Source organism: Phodopus roborovskii, unplaced genomic scaffold, assembly GCF_943737965.1.
Source record: "Phodopus roborovskii unplaced genomic scaffold, PHOROB, whole genome shotgun sequence".
NCBI lineage: Eukaryota > Metazoa > Chordata > Mammalia > Rodentia > Cricetidae > Phodopus > Phodopus roborovskii.
In genome coordinates, this window is record NW_026126470.1 from 26,370,162 (window position 1) to 26,389,370 (window position 19,209).

At 47.9% G+C, this 19,209-nt stretch overlaps 1 protein-coding gene across 1 annotated transcript in view; it reads right to left on the reverse strand.

Annotated features, from left to right (window-relative positions):
- Window positions 1-249: 249 nt before the first annotated feature.
- Tiam1 (TIAM Rac1 associated GEF 1) overlaps window positions 250-19,209 on the reverse strand; it is a 119,075-nt gene continuing 100,115 nt past the window's right edge. Inside the window, exons 19-26 of the mRNA XM_051191808.1 lie at window positions 15,316-15,495; window positions 15,061-15,179; window positions 11,096-11,204; window positions 9,021-9,079; window positions 8,435-8,537; window positions 6,677-6,764; window positions 5,958-6,130; window positions 250-2,734 (exon numbers count right to left, since the gene is read on the reverse strand). Of these exons, the coding sequence (XP_051047765.1) occupies window positions 2,265-2,734; window positions 5,958-6,130; window positions 6,677-6,764; window positions 8,435-8,537; window positions 9,021-9,079; window positions 11,096-11,204; window positions 15,061-15,179; window positions 15,316-15,495 (1,301 nt within the window). The 3' untranslated portion in view covers window positions 250-2,264. The remainder of the gene's footprint in view (window positions 2,735-5,957; window positions 6,131-6,676; window positions 6,765-8,434; window positions 8,538-9,020; window positions 9,080-11,095; window positions 11,205-15,060; window positions 15,180-15,315; window positions 15,496-19,209) is intronic.

The window sequence follows — 19,209 nt, forward strand, 5'->3', positions numbered from 1 at the left end:
ATGAAAGACCAACCTGTGTGGGCTATACCATGTCATGCATGTGCATGTACACACACACACACACACACTGTGGGCTATCCCTCTAACCTCCACAGGCACACCATGACATGCATGTGCATGTACACACACACACACACACACACACACACACTAATGTAATTTAAGAAAAGACAATTGTAGGAATTTTCTCCCCTACATTTAGTTCACCATCCTCATCGTTCTATCCAAAAAGGCACAGGGTCACCCAGGCCCTTTTTAGTACTTTTATTGTTGGACAGGCATTTACAACGTTCCATTCATAGACCTAAAAACATAAAAATAGACCTTCTTTCAGCTTATAAAAGAAATATATAAGAACTTTTGACATAGACACATCGTGACCTTATGTACAAGAGACAACGGCACCTCTCTAAGCACCAGGCTTTCCAGTATTTCCAATGGATGTGTTACAGGGAGACTAAAAATGCTGACTATTCAACACCTCTTCTTCCGTTTTCCATCCGGACACAATCGACCCCGAGACAGTATGAACAATGTGGTGATACAAAGGGTATAGAAACCATTCTAAAGCTTTTTAAGAAAACCAGAAGATATAGCAAAAACTTTAATAGAATAAAACTTTGAAAAGACCAAGCTCAAAGCCCTGGAAACCGGAAAGGGGGAGGGAAGAGGATAGGAAGGACAGGAAAGCAAGCGGGGGAGGGGGCTTAGAGCATCATGTTCTGAACTCTCTATGTGGAAATATAAAGTCATAACTGATTCTTATAAAATATAATTGCTAAAGCTACTATAAAATTCAGGTCTTTAAAGTACCTACCGATGTATCAAACACCAAATAGATATATATATATATATATATATATATTTATTTATTTCCAAAAAGAAAGTTTTCATATTATTTAAACCCTTCTTAGGGAATGGACATCATGAAATGGGGAGGAAGGAGGAACACAGAGCTATAAACCTTTTTTTTTTTTTTTTAAAAAAAAGAAAGTGCTATAATGGGTTTTTTTGCCCTTCCTATTTGGACATCCATCTAGAAGAGTAGGCCCCTTAGCAAGTTTACCCTGTTGCGTTGGCATGAAGTAAATGTTAGCCACCGAGGATGTGTTTGAAGAGGTTCTGAGATTTGGTTGTGGACTGTCAGGGAAGGGGGAATCACCTACGGATGAAGATGCAGTTTGATGGGAAAAAAAGCAATGACCACCATGGCAACCCATGAGAAGGAGGCTCCCAACTCTGCCATGTGCAACAGACACACACTGCCCGTTCCCTGCCCTGTAATCCAACCAAACTCCCATCTCAAATATAGATTCAGACATGTAAAAAAAAATCTGTTTCTCGGGGAAAAAAAAGTTTATTCTTAGCATGAGCTTCTTGTTGGCCATTTATATATAAATATAAAGTCATCATGCCTCACTGGCTCTGCAAAAAGTTATATATTCATTTTCAGACTGAGTTACACCTAACACTGCAAAATTCTCATCTCTTTGTGCCCCTGCATCTCAAGAAAAATACAAAAAAATAGTGTTTCTTTTTCTCTCTCTCTTTCAGTGATAAATTTGGATCTCTTCCCCAAGAGTTTGGCATCTTTATAATTCTCTGCAAAACTAGAGCTTTCAAACACTGACATAGAGTAAGACCAGCTATAGACGTAAACAAAGGAAAAATAATAAAAGGCTCATCAAACAGAGGCGACCACCCTTTCCTCCCACATTCTTAAAATACACGGGTATGCTCAGACACTGAAGAGGGAGGAGTCGGAACACTGCAGGCTGTACAGATCTTTCAATTTGTCCCACGTGCGTGCGTGCGTGCGTGCGTGCGTGCGTGTGTGTTTAAAGGTGGTTGTTTCCCAGCTGAGAGACTAGATTCAGAGGGGACAAGCTGTGATGTCTGTGTGTATGCTACCCTGTCCCCCTGATACTTTGCTTCGACTGCCGGGGTGGGGACAGACTGATTTCCAGTGCTATAGAGTCTTTGTTCTAATTCTCCAGGCCCCGATGAACTGAGAATAAATAAAAGCCCTTGGTAATATACAGAAGGTAGGACTTGAGCTTAGCTGGGATTCTGAACGATTCTCTCTGCTGTCATTAAGAATGACAAAGGTGGGTGGCTACATGGCTTCAGACCTGAGTCAGCTGCCAGAACCTGTGTGCAAGAGTGGAACCTAAGGGGACATTCCCGTGGACGGCACAGGAGGGTGAGCGGAGTGGAGGGTGGGCCGACGTCATATCTACACACAGTCTCTGGGGACAAGAGAGTCAGATGTCAGTATTCAGCTTCCTGGAGGGGGCAAAGTCCTCCCGCCTAATCCAAATGACTTCCTCGCTCGCATTCTCCAGGCCTCCATTGATGCCCGACAGGGCGGCTTGCTTCTTGAGCTGTGTCATGCGGGAGGCATGGCTATTGAGGGCTCTCCGTCCTCGGGCCCGCTGACTGATAGAAGCAGCCTGAAGCTGCTCCTGCAGGTCTCTGTCCACTGAGGCGCCCTTCACGGACTCACAGAACTCGTCATCGTCACTGAGGATGTCTGTCTCCTTGATGTCATCCTGCTCCTCATACTGAGCAAGATCAAACTGTTCCTCTACCCATCGGTCAGTGTCCCCACCACTGGGGGGCTGCTGGGGCTCTTTTTCCGGGCTGCCAGCCAAGACGGCATCGGAGTCAATGGTAAACCTGTTTCGAGCCAGTCGCCGCCGCCTCCTCCCAAGAGACTTGCTTGGGGCAGACACTGCGCACACACACAAAAATATAAAAAATAAACCCCCACACGCTTTACCATGAGATGTAAACCCAGCAAGCAAAGAAAAGAAACATCAGAGGTGAATGGGCTTCGGGGGCTCAGGTCTAGCCCTTACCGCCCTTTTGATCTGAGCTAAAGATGGTGCTGTAAGGACAGGCCTAGAGATGAAGGTCAGGGTCAATAACACGAGAGGCTGTAGGCTATGGGGAAGGAAATAATCTACTCTGTCCTGGGCACCCACAAGACAGGCAACACAGACGCCTGCTGCCTCCCTCGGTGTTGGGTCAGCGACTGTCCTCAACACAACCATGCTCATGGCACAGAGCTGCAGAGGTTCCCAGGGTCATCTAGCTACAACAGAGGTCTTTGGTGAGCCCGAGAGAGGCTTCTAGGTTTTGCTGTTTGTGTAGAGACCACAGTGCTGTCTGGAGCACTGGACTGTGACACTGCTTTCTTGGGGCTTGAACAAAAGGTTTCTTGGGGACTTGAGTTAGACAGAGGGCACCACATTCTCTGGGAGATTTTATATGAAAAAACCAGCTGCCAGAGGGAGACACAGCTACCAATCCACTTTTTGTGCCGTTTCTGATTTGTCTGATATGAATTCTGAGGCTAAGCACATACAGCCTCAGTCTCAACTCCTAACTACATGCTGTCAATCACCAACTCTTCTACAGTGGGATTACCACACCAGCACCCGACTGGAATGAGAAATAAACAAGAGAGACCACTCCAGCACCGGGAACAAAGGGCCATAGAAAGTTACTGAAAGTTAAAACCTTGGTGTTCGTGCATCTACCTCACTTTACGTCCTCCAGGAAGGGAGGGTTACTAAAGGCAAGCAAACAAACAGTAACAGCGCATACTCCCAGCACACACAGACACACGCAAGCATGGGCTCTTGTGGGAATGATGCCGCTTCTCCTGGAGGAGCACAGTGGCTGTTGCATTGGGTGCCCTGAGGTGAAATGCAGGGCAGGCTTTCCACAGCCTCTGACACCAGTCGGGAGCCGCTGTCCTGAAACCCCAGTCTGAAAAGCAGTGAGGCTGCTTCAGCCCTATCAGACGATGACTACTGTCAGCACCCCGAGTGCCCCATTAACTCCAAACACTGAACAAACGGACACCGCTCTTGTCTAAAGGGAAAAAGAAGACCAAATCCGGGTCAAAACGGTAGGAGATGAAAATCTACTTCTCCACTGGGGGAAAAGTAAAAGCGTCTATTCAGGCTGAGCCTAACTCCATGGAGTACAGCCTGACTTTCCCCCAGTGGCTACATTCAAATGACACCAATTCATTACTGGCCTACTGGAAACGTGAGTGATCTTCATGACGGAGTATTAGGGGCCACGTGTGATCGTGCCTGCACCTTTGAAATGTGCCAAAGTGAGACAGACGGGCAAGCAACAGCAAAATATGAATTAAAGAATATTGATATACAAACTCTTTTAGCTGCTCCATGAGTTCCAAGTTTTTCATAAGAAACGTGTAGAATATAAAAAGGCCTAACTCAGTCACTGGCTGACTCTAGAGTATGTGTGACAAGGGCATTTGCTGCTATCCAAGCTGCACACCTCATATGAAGTGCAGAATGAATCAGGGTTTGAGTGTCCTCTCTGAAAAGGACACTCAGTCACCCGGCTAGCATTAGTGAGTCCCTCTCGGTCTCAGGGAGACAGTCTTTGCCTGAACCCCTGAAGTGCCATTTTATAAATCCAGGAACACGGACACTAGATGATAGTGAGTTACTTCAAAAGCAGAATGAATAGAAATAGTTTTCAGCAAAAAAAAAAAAAAAAAAAAAAAAAAGTGAGCCATCAGGAAGAAAAAACAAAACAAAAGCCCTTCGATCAAACAAATCCAACAGGCTATGGCATCACAGCTTCTTCTTGATATCCATAACAGTTTAGGGCAGGGAGTGGGCCAGTTTTATCTCCAAGAACATCTCAGTGGAAAACCTTTGGTATGTCCCATAGGCAAAACATGTGTGCATGTGTGTGTGTGTGTGTGTGTTTTCTCTTTTTCTTTCTTTTTTTTTTTTTTCAAATATATTTCTGATTTTAGGTTCCTAGGTTAACAACAGAAGCCTACCCAAGAGTGGTTAATGTCCCTGAGATTGGAGGAAGAACAGCACATAAAACACCAACAAATTTCTCTCTTGCTGTAAAGCGATGAACTGATTTTATAGGGGCACACCTTGAGAAGCTGCGGATATGGGTATATGCATGACTCTCAGGCTATTTGGAGAACCTTGCAGTTTGGGGGTGTTGGGTTATAGGTTTTCAGTAAGCATATCAACTGGCGGAAGAACAGACTTAAAGTAGCCTCTGCCAACATTCATTAGTTAAACTCAAGGGACCTAAAGAATGTCAAGTGAGTCACAGCTCTTCATGAACCTCTGCAACACAACTGAGAGCTGGTGGAAAGGTTAATTGGGTCAAAGGTAGAAATCTTTTTCCTACAAATGTAAAAGCAATTTCTTTCACTGGATCCCTCCCTGAAAAACTCTGGGCTGCATCTTAGGAAAGGGATGATTAGAAGGTTGATGGCATTGAGTCTGTCCTGGTGTGGTCTGTGGCCATTTGCACATGGTAGCAACGGTGTCCCTTGCTGCTCCAGAGAAAGTCCTCTGAGAGCATTTCCTGGGGAGCAGTTAAACTCCCCATTCTTCTTTTCCAGTAGCAACTGACACCTTCCCCAAATTAACACCGAAACCAAAACTAAAGTTGGAGGTGAGGTACGAAGTGGGGTTACCATCCTCTGCGTCATTCCTGCCTGAGCAAGGGACCCTCACTGAGACCATGAAGAAACCGTGTCCTCAGAACAGTGGGCTATGACCCTGCTGACACCTAGCTCGCTGTTTTTACTCAACAAAGCTGGCTGTCATGCAAAGCGGAGCCTCATTCCATAAGCAGGCTAAGAGCGCCCCTTCCAAAAGAGGATGCATTAGCTTGCTGGCTTGGCCAATGACAGGAGCTCACCAGCCGAGAGGAAGGCAGCGAGGGGAAGATGAGGGAAGGGAAGGGAAGGAGAGCGAAGGAAGGGAAGAGTCCCCAGGACCCACCAAAAGGAGACAAGGCAATGAGCCTCACCCCGTGGAACAATGTACCCTACATTAGCCCCTAGAAGGCCACACCTAACTCCTGCTCCCCGGAGTCCTACAGTGGAGCTGGGGTGACGGGAATCTTGTAGGTCTGAATCCCCATAGTACCTGCCCTGCTCATGGCTGGCCGGGCACCTTTAAGTGCACATAATCTCTTGCCTCCGAAAGGGACATACTGCTGGGACGAGGGAAGGCTTTCCGTTTTCAGGAGCTGTCTTCTGTGTTTATCTCGAAGGATCGAGTGCACAGCCTTTAGGAAATCCTTTCTGCTCTCTGGGGAGCTGCGAAAAGAAGAGTTACACATGTTGGGAAGCCAGCACTCAACAGAGGGAATTCATAATGCCATCAGGGCAGCCAAACACGCCCCCCCCCCAGGGCAAGAGTGAAAGCCGCCCCGACTGCTTAGCCGCCTCCTTAGGGCAGAGACGCTGCATCTCGTCCCTTCACACTTTGCAAATCATCTTCTACAGCCAACCTGGGACAGGATCCCACCAATGGTGAACGGACAAGGGGCAAAGGTGTCTCATACCGGGAAGCTGCCAAAAGTGTGCTCTCTATACTCAAGCCACAGTGTTACATGTAAAACGTCACTAAGGAAAAATGAACAAGACTGTTGTAGCTTTGCAGCTCACCCACAATGCCTAACCCTGGCATGCTCACCCTCCATGGCTGCCCAGCGGGCTCACCCTGGATGGCTGCACTCTAATGAAGTATTTGTTTACACATCTACTACTATTTGGCAAGCGTTAACTCCCGGCTGGTCCGCAGTACAGACAGGAGGAGGACAGTGCCCAGGTCGGGGCTTGACTTCCCAGAACCCCGCTCACCTGCAGCAGAGATGGAAGACCCGCTCTGGCCTCCCTTCCGATTCCGACTTCACGTGGACAATTTCACACACCGAGTTTGCCTCTGCGTCTAGATAAGATAATGTCAGGTTAGGCATATTTCAGTAGACTTATTTACATTTTTTCACAGATGAATTTCTCAAGCTTGATATCTGCTTAAACAGTGCAAAGCAGCCTGAACCAACTTTACTTCACTCCAAACCTGAGTTAAAGGGACAGGCACTAGAAGCTCAGTGAGTGCGTGAATACACACACACACACACACACACACACACACACACACGTGTGCAACTCCAAGTGAAAGCCAGAGAACAACTTGTGAGGTTCCATTTTATCCTTCCACCATATGGGTCCTGGAGATCAAACTCAGGTCATCAGGGTTGGCGGCAAGCGCCTTTACCCCAAGAGTCAGCTACCTTTGGTTGAACTCACAGTGCGGGACCCGTGGATACAGAGGGCCAGCTCTACTGGCTGAAGCTCTGTCTGGCCCACAGTGCTGCATTGTGTTAAGTCATGAGGAAAGTGTTCGTGAAAGGAGCCATTCACCGCAGACACTGACACACCTCGGTGTTGGCCTCACCCGGTGATTCAGAAGCCTGGCCACCAACCCTCCCCTGAGACTGCATCAGCTAACTCTCCATCTGCCGAAACGCCCCAAACTAAGGGAACAATCTGAAATCTCCAAGTACTGATTCTTGAATCCACTGGAATGTACCTCATAATGTAGCATTGTGGCCAGTCTTTTTAATTCAGTTAAAATATGCTTTTATCCAGACGGCTTTAAATTTGATTAGAATGAAAAACAGAGGTTGGGAGAGAGAAATGTCATTGTCACAAAGACTGCTCTGTTTTCAGAATGTGAAGTCTTTATGTGTCTGAACCTTAATTAAGGCAAAATTCCTGGCTAAGAAAGAAGCCTACAGCTTGCCACAGAAACCAGCCCTCCACATTTATAAGCCCGGTATAAGAAAACATGATCAGATAACTCATAAGTCTATGGCATTAGAAACACAGATGTCGGGGGGGGGGGGGGCTGGAGAAATGGCTCATAGGTTAGGAGACCCGATCACTCTTCCAGAGGACCCAGCTTCATGTCCCAGTAGCCCCCACATGGCAACTCACAATGGTAACTCCCTTTTCTGGCGCCATGCACACGGTGTACAGAATACCGGAAAACAAAATCCAGTACATAAAACAACTTTTAAAAAAGAGACACTACTATAGCCTGAAAATACTATCATGGCTGCTATAGACCCATGATCCAAAAACACCTGCAAATTTACCTGCAAATCGAGTCCAAGGAGCCCACTACCCCAAACAACTTTGAAGAAAATTAATAAACGACATAGAGTTTTATTTTCTATTCACATATGAGGCAATGGGGATGGAGGGAGGGGTTAGCACAGAAGGTAAAAGGTGCACTGGCAGGCCGAGAATGAGCACACAAGCAACTCCCGTGCCAGGGCCAGAGAGATGGCTTAGCAGGTAAGGGTGCCTGTTGCCAATCCTGAAGACGTCTGTCTGAGTCCCACATGAGAGAGGAGGAGAACCAACTGCTAGAAGTTGTCCTCTGACCTCCCCAGAAGTGACAACACACGCACGCACACACGCGCACACACACACACACACACACACACACACACACACACACACACACACACGCGCGCGCGCGCGCACGCACCTAAAATATAATCGAGTATAAAAAAGAACAAATGGAACCCTGGCACACGTTGGGCTCACCTGCAGTTGGCAGAGCTCGTACTTGCAAAGCTTCAGTAGGGATCATATGGCGAAACCGGAAAGGGTCCCACTCCTCATAGACGGAGAGCCTGTGAGAGCCAACCTGCGGGACGGAGGCAGTCCACTGTTTTAGAGCAAGGCAAATTTACCTGGACCAGCTCCCCTCACTTTCCACAGACGCGGGAGCTCAGTGTATCAGCGCCAGCCAAAGGGACATCACATCCCCAGCACGCACTCTGGGTTTTACTGGCAGACATGAGAGGCTGCATGATCAATATGAATGTGACGTTGTGCAAACGGCTTTGCTAATTAAATATGAGGGTACTGGAGAAGGGCAAAAGTGGCGTTAGGAGGGTTCTGGCCGTGGGAGACTGCAAATGTATTCACTCGCAGCATCTTACACATGAGCCTGCCTGCCTGCCTGCCTGCCTGCCGGGAGGAAGCCAGTCCGGGGGAGGGCTAGGGACACTGTAGGGACACCGACAAAGCAGAGAAGAAGCTTTTGCTGACAACGGTAGAACTGTGCAGACACAACAGAGGAGTAGACAGAGGCACCGGGAACACGCGGGGAAGTAGGGACACTTACAAGTTTCTTCTTCTGCTTGGTGCCATCTTTATACACCAGGACCACGGCAGTTTTGAAGACTACAGCGAAAGATAATAAAAGCGGTTACAGTATGAAGCGTATAGGGCGGTACTGTACAGATACAGTTACGAGAGCACGGGGATCCCCAGTGGTGGACTACCACCCACCTTGACCTTATTTACCACACCTGAAAGTCAAAGCCTGCCGGGAAAGACGTTCCTGCCTTTAATCTAAGTAGAGAAAGACTAAATAAATGGAAATAGCCTCTACCCCCCCAAAAAAGGGTGGTTTTGCCTTCTTATTTAATAACACAACAACTAGCTGGGCTGACTGTAGTAGCTGGAGGACTAATACAAATGCCTCTAATAACCCTGAAGGTGGCTTGCATTTGTGGAAATGCAGCCCCCTCTGTGTATTTCCCCTCCCTACTCTCTATCTAACAGTGCTCATAATCCAGGAAATAAAATTCACCTTTTCAACCTAAGGGAATGAAAATGAGTTAATGAAATGGAACATAACCCATCTCTTCTCAACAGTAAATAGGGTGGGAAGGTATTGGTAGAGTTATGTATAGCCTTCCTTCCAGAGAATTCCTTAAGCAACGCCAGGCATGGTTAACCTGGCAGGGGTCTGAAAGGAGACCCAGGGTTGGCATCTAGAAGGGATGGAAAGACGATTCCAGCCCATCTCTGGTTCTTTGTGTCAGTCTCTGCCATAGTTTAAATATCTGTTTCCCAAAAATCCATATGTTGACAACCGACCCCAGATTGTGGTGATTTGAATGAGAGATGGTCCCCGTAGGCTTGGGTAGTGAAACATTTAGTGCCCAGTGGGCTGTCCTATTTGGACGGGTTAGGGAAGCTTTAGGACGGACCTTGCTGGAGGAAGGGCATTTCTGGGGAAGACTTCCCAGCCTGGCCCCATTTCCAGTCTGCTCTCCTGGATGTGGTTGCAGATGTGATCTCTCAGCCCTGCTGGGACCGCCTGCTGCCATGCTTTCTCTGACACAGCAGACCCTCCATCTGGGAGGCCTTGGCAGTGGTGTTTTATCACAGCCACAGAGAAGGAACCACCCCGAGGGAGCGGCTTTAGAAGCAGGGGCTCTGGGAAGTGACTGGCCCAGGATCAGCCACTCTGAGTACAGTGAGTGCTCCTGTAAGAGAGGCTCGGAAGAAGTTCTGGCTTCTCTGACATGTGGCATCTGAAAAGTGGGATCTGGTACCCCAGACACTGCCACAACATCCCAAGGAAGCTTCATTCTCTGAGCCTGAGGACTGGTCCAGACACGTGGCAGCTGGAGGAGACACAGGCTGGTATGTCAGGCACAGGCTCTGACCCTCTGGAGACCACGGCCAAGTACCTGGCTTGCTTTCCACCCTGCTTCGGGCACAACAGCCTTCCTCTGTCTGCAGGAGCACTTTCGCCTGCCTCCTGCTTATGATGTTGCTCAATCCCTTGAGCCCTACGATTCCTGGCATCCCTTGTCAGAATAAAACACAGCTATTTCTGTTTGTGTCTTATTTTGGTGTCCACTAACAGTCAGGCCCATCTTGTGAGGCAAGATGCTAGTGGCATCGGGCAGGACAACATCCATTTTGGGAGAATGCTACACTGTGTCCTAAGACTAGAGTTTTAAACCAGAGCAAAAGGACAAGCAGGCCGCCATCCACAGCTGCCTGTTCAACAGTGTTCCTCTGCAGGGACTCTTTCCCACTTCGCAAGGCACTTCCCGTTAGTTAGTTGCGCCCAGCTACTCAAAAGAGTTTGCTCTTGGTTTTTCATTTGACTTTTGTTTATTGTCAACCCATTAAAGACTCGTGGACTAGCAAATACAATTATTCTTAAAATAAGATGTTAAAAAAAAAAAGGTTCCTCGCCTGTGAAATCGTCACAGCCACTGAGTGGCCACTACCCTGAGCCCATTCATAGAGAAGGCTTAATTTATATTTGTTTATATTTATTTCAAAGAATTAGTGGCTGGAGCAGTAAGCTATAATTAGCTTCATTGTAATAAACCATCTCTTGGAAAATAAGTCAGCTGTTTCCCATCCTCGGTTCCCTCTTCCGACACATACCAAAAGCTGCCAATTCTGGCTCCTTCTTCCACTTTCCCAGCGAGGCGGGTGGGTTCAGCCAGACGACAGTGGTGTGCAACAGCAAGTCACCCATGCTGAGATCTGCAACCTGCAAACCAGAGACAGGCAAGTTTTCAGAGTGCTGTGATCCACACGGAGGCTTACGTGCGGTTTTAAAATACGTTAGGCCGTTGTCAACTACAGTTCATAACAATGTTGCTCCTAAAAAATACTGGTTTTGTACGGATAATTAAATATGGCTAAACAGCTTTATGTGGTCATTCTACATTGCACATGAATCAGAGTATCGCGCTGTGTGCTACAGACAGATGGCTTGGACTTACCACAGTTTGACTTAATGTTTCAACTTGCAGTGAGCTCACTGAGCAATTAAATGCATTTTTAACATCAACATTTCTAAGTGAACAAGGGTTTACCACGATATGACCTCACTTGAAGTTTAGAAACATCCAACACAACATTTATTTATTAATATACATGAAGAAAGTTTAAAAGTAACATAGAAAGCCACACACCACATTTTAAAGATACTTTCTCATGTCAGTAAACACCATCCCCCACTTGAAGTTGCAAACCTAGAAATGCCAAATAATGTCATCACAGTTGCCTTGTTTGACCTGGACACAATATGATGAAATTTTAATGAAAAAAATCTGTTAATTCAGACATGTCCAAATTGGAATAAAAATCAACATTACCAAAAACCACATGGGATACACACACACACACACACACACACACACTATTTTTTCCTTTGTTCTATGTTTGTCCTATCCAAATTTTAGGAGTGATAACAAAAGGGTATAATATAAGCCAAGGTTCACACACACTAAATATGTGAGATCCAGTCTACAAAATTCAAGTCCAATGAAGGAAATGTCTCAAGGAGAACTAAAGGTATTGGTGGCGAATGACAAATGAGTTTAGTCTTCAGGAATAGTGAATCCAATAATCTCCTTTTCCCAATTCATCAAAGAAAACCTTACTTCACTTTAGAAGGGGAAAGGCCAAATCACAAGTCTGAAGATTTCTTGCTAGACTTGTGCGGAATGAACAAGGAATGCCTCAGAGGACAACTAACCCTGCTCTCGGCAAGGTCAAGTACCAACACTCAGACAAAGGGTTTAGTTTTAGCCTCTAACCAGAAGTGGTGACCCAAAGAGGCTTTATAGTAGCCTCATGTTCACACCCGACAGCACCGCAGTTTTTTCAATCGCCAGTGGTCAAGGAAAATCTGAGAACACTCGATGGAAAATCCCCACCAAGCCATACACTTAAATTGACAACATTCCAAAGACTACGATGAGACCTCACACCATCCCTCTTCATCCTTCCCGGAACTTCCACTATCCAGAGTGTCCATACCGTATGCGCCACTTGCCCATTTATCACTTAGTAGCCATACTGAACGTTAAATCAACTGTTAACGGTAACACAATATTTGGTTTAGTTAATAATGGCTCTAAAGCCCAAGAACACTGACACTACCAATTCCGATATAAAAAGCCAGAGTGCTTCTTTCCCATTCAAAAGACAAAAGGTCATAGCTCAACTATCCAGCTAGCTTTGCTGGCAGGTCAAACTGCAAAGGTGTGGCCACCATAGTTACGGTGGAAAAGCTGAGTGTGTGTGTGTGTGTGTGTGTGTGTGTGTGTGTGTGTGTAGGGAAGGTTCATGTGATTAGGGAGGTTTAGAGACTGTTACTATAAATGTTTTACAGAAGAATGAACAGGTAGATAAAGTCACAACCTCTAGGCTGGGGATACTCTTGGGTCCTGTCCTGTCACCCGGGCAAAGGCCTGCATCCCAGGGAGAAAGGACAAATCCTCTGCGGTCACCGCCCCAGGCTCTCAGGCCCTAGTGTTACAGTGTGCTGGAGCCATCCCAGCTCTAGGCGGGGGAAGGAGCTATGCAGTTATGTCCAGTTCAGAAGTGGCCCTCACAGACTTCCTCGGGCTGTAGAAAACCCAGGTTGCCCCATTTGCAACTCAAAAACTCTCTCCTTGTGCATATAAACCCAAGGGCTTGGGCTTTTGTGTGCATCCTTGTGTGCTGTCTTTACATCTCCATCCTGCCTTCTAAATGTTATCTTTTCCACAGTCTGAAACCCTGCAGCTCTGTCTCACTGAGGACATGTAGATGAGCCTGGGGCTGGCAAGATGGCTCAGTGGGCAGAGGCACTAGCTGGTGCAAAGAGAGAGATGACTCTGACAACTGTTCTCAGCCCTCCAAACACTGGTATCCACACCCACACCCACAAATGTATGCAATTTTAAAAAATCAAGCAGCTGGATAATGGCCCTTTGTATTTTTGCAGGAGGCAATTTCTGCAGAGTAGGCGAGCAAACTTCGCCAGCTTTTGCTCCCACCCTCCTGATCCCTGCAGAAGCATGCACTCGATCCCCGTCCCTGAGGCAGAAGTAAAATGCAGAATGGAATGCTTTCCCGTTGGACCTAGGAGTATCGCGACACTTCAATCGCTACTATCGCGACACTTCAATCGCTACTTTAATCGCATCTTTACAGCTCACCTCAGCATTGCCAACATTTTTTTCATCCAGTGTAACACAGGAACAATTTTTGATTCACTCTGAGCCTTTCTTAGCTGTGTGTGGCCCTCCCTGTAGGGCGGGATTTTGGATACAGGGAAGAGAATTATTGTCACTGGAGCCAGCATCCACCTACCAATCGTTTCTCAAGTACCAACCCTGTGGCTGGGACTACATACATGTTAGATATTCTAATCCGGGGCCTCAGGGTCACCCTTGCATGCATTCACAGACAGAAACAGCCCAGACTGGGTAAGGACATCCACTTCTACATGCAGTGCGGATTAAGTCTGGAGACCCCAAAGGCAAAGAGCAGAGCGTCAGGAACATGTTTGCTCTACCAATAAAAAGCTCTGGTGAAAACAGAAATTCATGGGTAGCCTTGAGCATAACTGTCAATTGGAAGTTTGGGACAATGAGCACGGGGTACACCTGTGAAGGGCTGTCCAGGTGAAGGCTGGCCTGGGAGAATGCCGGGCAGGGATTATCTTAATTGCCTTGGGAAGGTTCATCTTAACCGTGGGTGGGGACCCTGGACTGTCTGAAAAGGAGAAGGCAAGCTGACCGCCAGCATGCGCACACTGTTCTCTCTGACTGACAACACCATGACCAGCCCCTTCACATTCCTGCCACCGTGACCTCCCCGCCAGAGTGGGCCTTTCCCTGAACTATGAGCCAACTGAAGGCCCCTTTTAAAGTGCTGTGCCTGAGTATTTTATCAAAGCAACAGGAAAAGAAGCTAAGACACATGGTCTTCAAAGGTGAGAGGCCTACTGTTGTGCATCAGTTGCCTCAAGATCTGAAGCGTTCCATGTCCCAGGAAGTGTCTCGAGACAAAAGGCAAACAATTCGAAATAGCTTCAGGAAGTCCCCGAAACCAACCAGACTGGCTAGGCCCCTCCCTTGCAGAGTTAACAATAAAGGCAGCCAAGAGTCACTCTCAGTCCAGAGCAGCTGCCTGGAAGAGGCAGAAACCAGCGGAGCTACCTGGAAGACGTGTGTTTAGACCAGAGTCACTGAACAGGACACCCTCCACCCTGCTGAGCTGCGTGCAGGCTGGGCAGTGTGCTCCAGGCTCCCAGCTTTGTGAGCCGTCACTCATGCTGGGGTGGGCTTTGGAGGCATAGCTGTCTCTGAGTCATTTCTGCCCCTGTAAGTGACCCCCTCACCCATATTCCTGTAAGTAACCCAATAAAACTCATCGGTTCACCAAGTAGAACTTGGGTGGCCTTTGTACTTTGGTCTGTCACGGGATGCTTGTCCGGCGTGAGTGGACGCACGTGTGTGTTGCATCTCCCCAAGGAAAATTCTTGCTGTGCAACACCCACCAGAGAGAACAATCTCCCTTCATAGAGAGCATGGAGGCCGAGCGTCGGGGGAGGGGAGCCTCCTCACCTCTTTCTTCTCTCCTGTCTGCTCAGCAATCAGTTGGTCGAACACAGCCCCAAACTCTTCGTGGATCTTCTGCATCTCATTGATGTGGCTGGCAACCTTGTTCATGGTCTTGATGGCCACTAGAAGGACACAGGCATTGGAGGGGGCTGTGCAGAGGCCAGGCTGGGTGGGGCGGGTGCAGTCGGGGTGTGGAGAAGCTGGGGGAGGGGGAGAGGAGGGTGGTAGGATGGGGGAGTTGGGGGAGGTGGTGCTCACCATCCAGGTGGTAGTGCTCCTCGCTCTCAGCATCAGTCAGTGCAAACAGCTCCCTGAGCAGAAGCGGGTACTTGAGGACCCTCTGGATGGGCTTGATGAGGTAAGACTCCAGCGTGGAGGAGTGTTGCTGCCTTGGGTTCTGGGCGTCTAGGAATGCCTTGAAGGCAGTGTCCGTCTTGGCTGGAAGGGACAGAACACAGACCGTCAGGTCGGCACACCCCAGGGGCCCCTCCCACCTCGTCTCACACTGGCTCTAATTCCAAGGCTTCTTTTTCTAGGACTGGGCACAGCAGGCTCCGGGGAGAGGGAGGAGGTCTCTGCTGAGGCACACATGACGGGCCTGTCAGTCATGTGTGTTTGACAGGGATGAACACTAGTTAAAGGGTTTTGTGCATCCTCCTACACTGACATTTTTGACTCTGACTGTCCTTGGGGAAGACTGCTCTTCCCAGGCCTAGCCAACTCCTAAAGATAGTAAATGATTTGCCTGCAAGAGTCAATTCAGAGTGTACCTCTCCCACACCTATGAGTTCTGGGAGGTGCTGACATCTGGCTCATCACTTCAGGGCCAGATGTCACGCCTCTCAGCATCTGCCACACCCCAGAGCCCCCTGGAGTCCTTCCAGCTGTCATGCTAATCCTCTGTGCTTCCCCAAGGGGCCCTGCGGGGCTGTCTCCTCCTCCTGGGACCCATGAATGACCAACTATGTCTGCCAGCCCCAACACACCAGTGTGATCTTAATGCCAGCTGAAGCCTCCACCTGGTTGGTTCCCAAGCACTCCATTGCTGGGAGCACCTTTTTAGACAGGCAGGAAGGAACCAGAAAAAAGCATCCCACAGCCTCATTAAGTGGAGTGAGGCCAGAAACCTCAGAACCATCTGCTCGATGTCAGCTCGGTGCTACCAGCTGTTAGCATCTGGATGGTGTGGGGAGCTGACCACATTATCCCCAGCCTCCCATTCATCTGTGTCCCAGCTGCGATGTGGCCCAGGGGAACGGTGGAAAGGGCATCCCAGGATGACTGGGGAAATGGATAATGCCTTCCAGGTGCAGAGTAATGCTGAAGAGAGGCAGAATGCATGAAAGGGAAGGATGGCATGCTCAAGCAACTTCTTCACAGTGGACACCTGCTGTGTTCGGCTGGCGAGAACCCAGGCCAGTGCTGGCGGGTGGCTGCCCCATGTAGGCCTGCAAGATGAAGAGCGAGCCCCTTCCTCCACACCCTGCCTTGCATGTCTCTGCTGCTCATCTGTTTTGGAGTTGCAGTCTTCAGATCTAATCAGTACACAAACATCACCACTGCTGGAACAAACTCATTCCTCACACTCAGAGCCTACATACTCCTCAGGGTCACGGTTGTCCCTCAGAGAGTAGACCCAGCCCTCCCTGGACTTCGATTCTTCATAACAGCACCCAGTCTGTCAGAGGAACCCGGTAGAGTCCAGGAATCGAGGCGCAGTTTCCTAAAACTCAGTGGCTGTTCATTTTTTTAAAATGCATGTCCACCCCAGGTGGTTATAGTGTTACATAATGCTGGAGACACCGTATGAGAACGCTATGAAATGGTGAGTGTTTCCCCATTTAAGCAGCAAGAAAAACAGCGACCGCAGGAGAAAGAGATCACGAGGCCACAGCTTTGGAGCTGCTTGAAACCCAATTAGGAAGAATCAAGCCGGGCACAGCACCCTACACCTAATCACAGCACTCAGGCAGAGGCAAGAGTCTCTGTGAGTTCAAGGTCAGACTGGTCTACATGGCAAGTTCCAGGTTAGAGAGAGCTACAGAGTGAGGCCCCGTCAAAAGGGGTGAGGTGAGGGACAGGAGGGAGGGAGGAGGGGGGAGGAGGGGGAAACGAGGGGGAGGAGGCTGGAGACCAGATTTCACAGGTCAGCTCATGATTCTCCTTCCAAAAAGAAACACACTCTTGAAGGAAAAGGAAGGACCTGGGGGCAGTAACCTAGACGTGCTAGGGAAGCTGGGCTGGCGCTGACACACGGAGAACCCTGATTTCTAATACCCAGTTCCCCACGTGCAAATATACACCTGTCGGTCACTGGGGTTTTCTGAAGGAAAATGGCCCCCACAAGGGGGCGGCACTCTTAGGAGGTGTGGCCTTGTTAGTGGAAGTGTGTCACTGTGGGGCAGGATTTGAGGTCTCTCTCGTATGTATAAGTCAAGCCATGCCTGTTAGGAACTTGCAGCCAGCTGACCCCCGCCCCCGACGATGGGCTCCTGGCTGTGTCATCACTACATCAGCCTTACCTGGCGGCTCAAGCTTTACCTGGCTGCCAGAGGACTCAGTTACGCATGCGCAAGCCCCCCTTTTAAAGCAAGTGCGCCAAGTGTGCCTCCCTCTCTGGTTTCTCTCTCTCTCTCTCTCTCTCTCTCTCTCTCTCTCTCTCTCTCTCCTGCTTCCGGTTGGCCACCAGCTACCCCCTCTTTCTCTCCCTTCTCTCAATAAACTCCACGTGGGCGCTGAGTCTCGTGTTTGTGTTTCTTAGGCATTAGCTGCAGCAAAAGAACAACAATGCCCAGAGTCTCAGTCCACTTCCTGTTGCCTTCTGGTCAAGATGAAGTCAGCACCATGTCTGCCTCTGTGTGGTCATGTCCCTCCATGATGATAGTGGACTAAACCTTTGAAACTGTAAGCCAGCCCCAATTAAATGTTTTCCTTTATAAGACTTCAGTGACCACGGCATCTCTTCACAGCAACAGAAACCCTAACGAAGACAGTCACTGAGTCATGAGATACATTTCCTAGGAGGGAGGAGCAGGCTCTTAGAGCACAGTTCAGACCTCCTATCCAGCCCACCTCAGTGCTAAGCATGGCAGACACACACTCCAGTTCTCAAAAATCCTCCAGCTCAACTGATAATCAAAAAATGTAGGCCATGCCTACTGTTTTATGGGACAATTTGGAATGATGGTATAATATTTTTCAGATGCAAAAACTAATGTTTTTGAATTAAGAAAAAAAATCCACAGAGGCAAATTTAATCTAATTGAGTGATTAAAAAACTACTAATCGCTTGAAAGAATATAATGCATGCATAACTTCACTACAGAGCAAATAACCCTATAATGTTTACTTTGGCAATCTGATAATGATTGGCAATCAATAAGAGTCTTAAAAGAAACACACACACACAGTCAATACACATGTGACAACATGGGTTAAGATTACACAGCATGGCCTGGAAATTCTCAGAATCCTGCTGCAAAAACTAGCACTCCCAGAATGCCTCACATTATCTGGGGCAGAGTCTTTTGTTATCCAAGGACCTGAATTATTCTAGTATCTCCTAACATTGTTTTTCACTTAAGCCGAGCTAGTTCTCTTGGGTAGCAAACATAAACACAACGCATGGAAATTATTCAAGCAGGGACTTGATGAGAAATGTTTTCCTGTCAGCTGCAAGGCATTGGAGGAACAGCACACTCACTTCCAGAGACCAAAGCCAAACCTTGTACTGATTCTGTCTTCCAAAGAGACACTTCTCTAACACCTCTGGGAGGGACTCTGTCCCAGTGTGGCTAATACAGGGAGAGTATTACTACACTGACTTGTGAAAACTTTTCCACTAAACTGAATTGGGCTGGGGTTTTTATTGTTTGTTGTTTGTATTTTAAAGACAAGATCTAGCCAGATAGACTAGGCTAGTCTTGAACTCAAGATCCTACCCTACTGTCTCAGTTTCCTGAGTGCTGGAATTACAGATGTGTGCTGCCACAATGGACCAGACGTAGCTTTTTAAAAATGGAAATGTAGTAATTATACATATTCATGGGGTTGGGTGTGGTATTTTAATACATGCTTACATGGTCAGCAGCAGCAAGAGCAATCAGAATTCCGTCACAAACATTCTCACCACTTTGCATTGACAATACACAC